Genomic DNA, 5,711 nt, shown 5'->3' with positions numbered 1-5,711 from the left:
GAAGAAGAAGAGGAGCTTGTGTGTGAAGGGATGCGCCACCCTTTTCAAAGCAAAGAGGGAAGAATCTTTGCATATCTTTGAGGGCTTGAAGATGTGTGTGGAGTATATGCTTTAGCACCCCTTTTACCATTTCCTCTCCGTTGATTAATCATGCAGGAATCATTCACTGGAACCCCAGAAAACAAAAGGTGGCCACTGTGTGTGCGAGCATCTCTGCATGATATGGTTTCTTTAGACGTGATCAATTAGGTTTATGATGAATTTGCTTGCCTCCTTTTGGTTTTTGTTAGTGCAAGTAGCAGAGGATGGTGTGATTCCCGTCCCGGCTAGCTAGGTATATCTGGTGATTATCCCTTCGTGTGCGTGTCTGAAACCATTCAATATTGTTAATGGTAAAGGTGAAAAATATTCTTCAAGACACCTTGCTGGTTCTCTCTTGGACTTGCAAGGTTCTCTTTGGACTACTTTGAGGAGGTCACCTTACACCTTTAATTCTTTTGAATCAGGAGCACCGAGAGAAGCTATGCTAACTTCCTGTGGGTGATGGGTTGATTCCCTGCCGTAAAAACGATTGTAAAGTTTAACCTAACACAAAAATGAGGCATCCATGTGAAAAGATTGACCGGGGAAAATAGATCGTGTGGCGCTGGATGGGTGGCCAGACTTTCAGCATGACAAGACATAGCCAACAAACCAAAGGTTTCCAGATTTTCATGCATGCATGATGCCCAGAGATATTTGATGTATATGCTACTTTCAAGGGCATACAAATATATGCATATACCAGCTAGGTTCATTTGATCTTACAGTGGAGAGACCAGAAACCACGTGACCCCATCTGTGTCATGTGTGGTCGCCTTGCTAGTTGCTACGGGCTACGGCTATATCCTACTGCACCACCTTGCAGTACATGAAACCTCCTGCATGCATGCATATGCATGCAGAGGATTAGCTTTTGGCCCCTTTGATCTTTGCAAGAAGTTACCATGCCCTTGGCTTTATCCCTCTAGTCTAGTCTGCAGGTCTGGTGGTCTACAGTGCCTAGATCAAAGTATCAAACACACACATACATACAGGGAGAAACTTTTCCTTTTCACCCCCTCTAAATCCGACTTTATTCTCTCTTCCCTCCCAGAAATCACCCTTAAAAACAAGCCGATTCCACCCCGATCCCCCCATCCACACACACACACACCCCTTGATATCTAAGCAGGAGTAATATACTGGAGCTTCCCTAGCACCTCACTAGCTGCACCACTTCACACACATGGATTCCTCGCCGTCTGACCTAACCCTAGACTACACCCCCAACGGCAACGGCACGGCAGCTGCCGCCGCCGGCTACCCGAAGCAGGCGTCGCCGGTCGTGGACCACCACCATCATCTCTCGGCGGAGCAGGCGACGACGCAGAAGCTGCAGGAGTTCCTGGCCCGCCTCGACGACGAGCGGCTCAAGATCGACGCCTTCAAGCGCGAGCTCCCGCTCTGCATGCAGCTCCTCAACCAAGGTAATTAACGTGCCGAACTGCCCATGCATGTGTGCTTACGTGGAAGGGCGATGGAGCTCTGCCTGACTGAATAATGCATGTGTGGGTGCAGCTATGGAGGCCTACAGGCAGCAGCTGGAGGCGTGCCAGATGGGGAGCCATGGCGGCGCGGCGGCGAGGGCGCCGCTGGTGCTCGAGGAGTTCATCCCGCTGAAGAACATCGGGATCGACGCGGCGGAGAAGGCGGCCGGGAACGCGCCGTCGGAGAAGGCGAACTGGATGGTGTCGGCGCAGCTGTGGAACGGGCCGGCTGCGGGGGACGCGGCGGCCAAGGGCCCCCAGACTCCCAAGGAGCGCTCGGAGCACCCGCTCGACACGAGCTCCATGCTCGGCGGGCTCGACGGCGGCGGCGGCAACGGTGTCGGCGCCTTCCTCCCGTTCACCAAGGAGAAGGCCTGTATGGCGGAGAGCGCGGCGCTGCCGGAGCTCGGGCTCGCGCCCGCGGAGAAGGACCGGGAGGCTGACAGAAAGCCGTACCACGACGACGGCGGCAGCAACGGCACTGTAGTCTCGCGGAGAGACGTCGGTGCACCACCGACGTCGACGCCGCCGGAAGGGCAGTCGGTGCCGCCAGCTCCGCAGACGAACCGGAAGGCCCGGCGGTGCTGGTCGCCGGAGCTGCACCGCCGCTTCGTCAATGCCCTTCAAATCCTGGGCGGCGCTCAAGGTATGCACACAGACGTCCACATGCATCAAATTAACCAGCTGAATCTGAACGAACTACATGTGTACCAAAGATTCTAAACCTCCTTTGTTGTTTGCAAATTGATTAAAGTGGCGACCCCGAAGCAGATCCGAGAGCTGATGAAGGTGGATGGATTGACCAATGATGAGGTGAAAAGCCATCTCCAGGTAATTATAATCTCATCATCACGCATCTTGCATTCTCTCTTCGTAGTACGTTCCAGTTATTATGCATGCTGCTGCTTTCATTATGATGAGTAGAATGATTAACTGATTATTATATGAACACATGAGACATGGGTGTGTATCTAAATTGAAGTTTTTGTTTGTGTTGCGAGCAGAAGTACAGGTTGCACACGCGGCGGCCGATGCCGGCACCGTCGGCGCCGCCGCCGGGGGCACCGCAGCTGGTGGTTCTCGGGGGCATATGGATGCCGCCGGACTACGCGGCGCAGGGGGCGGGACCGGCCGGCATCTATGGGGCGCACCCGGCAACGCAGGCGCACTACACGGCGGCAGTGTCGGCGCAGGAGTACTACCAGAACGCAGCCGCGGCCGCCCACCACGGCCACCACATGCAGCACCACCAGGCGGCCTCCATGGTGCACCACCGCGCGGTGGCACCTCCGCCCCCGCAGCCCGCCTACAAGGTGCACCCGTTGTCCGCAGCAGGGTCCCAGGCGTCATCGGAGGGCCGGCGTAGCAGCGGCGGCGGCAGGGAGAGGTCGGAGAGCATTGAGGAGGAGGGCGAGGAGCGGGAGGACGAGGAGGACGAGGACGAGGACGGCATGGCGGCGAACGGCGACGCCGAGCAGATCAACTACTAATTAAGTAGCGCGCGCACCGATTAGCTAGCCCCTAATTAAGAAGTTGGTATAACGAGATTGTTTTCTGTCCGGAAAGTGATTTTTTTGGCGCGGAGAACGTAAGCCGGTCTCTGGCTTGAGTGGAGCAGCGGGAGCCTGAGATTGTCTCATTCGTGATGTGATCGATATACGGATGGATTTGTGAGGGCTTTTCTCTCCTTCTTTTTTCTTCCCCTTCTCTTTGGGGCTTTGTTTTTGTGCTAGCAAATAATTTGGTAAATATGTCATGATGGAAATATGACTAGCTTTTGTACACTTGTTGGAGGAAGAGATGATTATTTGGGAGATGTGTGTACTCAGCTTTAGGGCTGGCAGTGTGTTTGTTCCTTGGTTTAAAGTTTACTAGTAAGCATGCACGTGTAACGCACGTCTCAAACATAAAACAGGTGAATTTAAATAATATAAAAAAATAAACATTTTTAAAAATATAAATCAAATGGATACACAATGTTTGATGTCGCTCAAATTGTATTTTCAAAAACGAGACAAAATAGTGGTTATGTTGCTGCATAGAGTAATAGCAGGAAAATATTCTCATTTAAATAAAATCAGCAATTATTTATTAATGCAATAATATAGGCATGTAGTATAGTCTTCTCTTCGAGTGTAGCCAGGAAAAAAATTATAAACTGCCTTACGGTGCAATTATATTGTTCAAGATGCTTAATTCTCGAATCTTATTTTATTCTACTACTCTGCATAGCAAAATATATATCTGTACTAATTTGGATCAAATTATATATATTTTTTGGTTGTGTGGACTGCCAAAATTATATAGCTACCTACTATGGATAATAGGAAATAGAAGATGATATGTGACTACAACGACTTCTATATGAAATAAAGATGATTTACAAGAACTAATTGAAATGTAAAAGGGCTAAAAAAATCCAATAATTATCATGATAGAAAATATTTATCCGGTTTTGTATGTGTTTATGCGTTGGCAACCATACTAACTTACAATGATGTAAGACGCTTTGTACATATAGAAACTGAAATGAGTTATGAAGAAAAATAAAGATGGAAGGAAAAGTATTCTAGAGTATTTGTCAAGCTTAACCTTATCAAGCTTTAGGTCAGCTTCTAAATTACAAAAAAAAATGGTGAATCCTCAAATAAGAAAGAGCCAACAATTTGGAACATGCTACAAAACTGGTGAAGATAGAAAACACTCATCCTCTTTTTCCTTGTTGTAAAGAGTAGCTTCAACATACATTTGTAACAGTGTAATACCTGATCCGGAAAAAGTTGTTCATTATTATTATTGCAGGAAAGAGGCGCGCAGACAAAGAAAGAGAGGCAGTGCAAATAAGGTCTTAAACAACATATCTTCAAGTTTGATGACTGCAGATATATTGGATCATTCGAAACTGCACAAGTATATAAGAATAAATATATGTGCCAAAATAGCGAAAGGTATTTGGTTTCTTTGTCATGAAACAAAATAAATCCGACTGAGTACAGTTTATATGATTTCTCTATACCAATATACGACAGTTGTATTAGGACAGATCCTTTGAAGGATCTATTTATTGGAACTCAGCCGGATTAGTTTCTTCATTGGATCCTTCTGTATGGTAAAATTCTCTTTATTGGAACGCGGTAGAGAATGCATACCTTTACAGAATAGCGAGAGATATTCTCTAACAACAGTTACGGAGTCATGTGAACCGTTTTAGTTGTATAGAATCATGTAACTGAAATAGTAGTACATCTTCAATATCTTGCCTCCTACTGAATCTTACATAATCTACTGGATTGCTATGCAATTATGTTAAAGTGACGCGTGTAAAGTTTTATCTAAGAATGAATCATATATCCTGATTTCCAACCTATCCCTGGAGATAGTGCCTAGGCAGGTGCAACCCACCTTAATTCCAGGTAAAGCAACGTCATACGTAAAACACACACTGATCAAATAGCACAAATAAGGCAATTCTAATCAAGGGGATGGTGTTACCTCTTTATACGGTCTAGTTTAATGCATATGGTGGTACGAAGTAAAGCCCAACGAAGCCAACATGAACATGAGAAGTAATCATGGGAAATAGACTCTGCATCTTGACTTTTTCAGTATCACTCTTGATCCTACTTTGTAAGACAAGATTGTTGCATTCTTATGTACGTGCCATATATAATTACACATTTTCAGTACAGCAATCAGCAACCTAAGATAATCTCAAATCTATAATTCTAGATTGCTTGAAGCCCCATGATTCTTATTTAATATGTAATGCACGTGCACCCGCTGAATAGACATTTTGTCAGCGTGAGTGCTGCGAACGGAGCTGAAGTCAACACGGATGCCGATGGTTGCCGGAGAGCATGCCCTGGACGTGGATGGAGTCGTCGCAGTAGCGGCAGAAGAGCGCCTGTCCTCCAGGCAGAAGACGATGGCGGCGATAGCACGTGTGTTCCCAGAGGAAGACGAAGCTCCTCGCGCTTCCCCCATCGTGGTTAGCGTGCATGATGGTGGCAGGCGGCTCGCGATTAGCTTCTTAATAGGATGGATGCATCCGAGATAAGTTTTTTAATAGGATGGATTTGTCTGAGATTAGTTTCCTAATAGGATGGATGCACTCTGATTTAGTTTCCTAGAATAGGATGCACC

General features: G+C 47.1%; 1 protein-coding gene across 1 annotated transcript; it reads left to right on the top strand.

Moving 5' to 3' along the window:
• The first annotated feature begins 942 nt into the window (after positions 1-942).
• LOC125543063 (transcription factor NIGTH1-like) lies at positions 943-3,382 on the top strand. The gene is made up of 4 exons (XM_048706312.1): positions 943-1,508; positions 1,600-2,214; positions 2,323-2,399; positions 2,573-3,382. Exons 1-4 carry the CDS (start codon positions 1,268-1,270, stop codon positions 3,056-3,058), a joined length of 1,419 nt encoding a protein of 472 aa, XP_048562269.1. The 5' UTR covers positions 943-1,267; the 3' UTR covers positions 3,059-3,382.
• The last annotated feature ends 2,329 nt before the right edge of the window (positions 3,383-5,711 follow it).

This window comes from Triticum urartu, chromosome 3, assembly GCF_003073215.2.
Source record: "Triticum urartu cultivar G1812 chromosome 3, Tu2.1, whole genome shotgun sequence".
In the NCBI taxonomy this organism is placed as follows: domain Eukaryota; kingdom Viridiplantae; phylum Streptophyta; class Magnoliopsida; order Poales; family Poaceae; genus Triticum; species Triticum urartu.
Note: the sequence above shows the minus strand (reverse complement) of the source record. Positions and strands in the feature narration are given on the sequence as shown.

Coding starts and splice junctions, on each gene's coding strand:
- LOC125543063 (XM_048706312.1), top strand. CDS start 1,268: ATGGATTCCTCGCCGTCTGACCTAACCCTAGACTACACCCCCAACGGC. Junction 1,509..1,599: donor CATGCAGCTCCTCAACCAAG/GTAATTAACGTG, acceptor GTGTGGGTGCAG/CTATGGAGGCCTACAGGCAG. Junction 2,400..2,572: donor AGGTGAAAAGCCATCTCCAG/GTAATTATAATC, acceptor TGTTGCGAGCAG/AAGTACAGGTTGCACACGCG.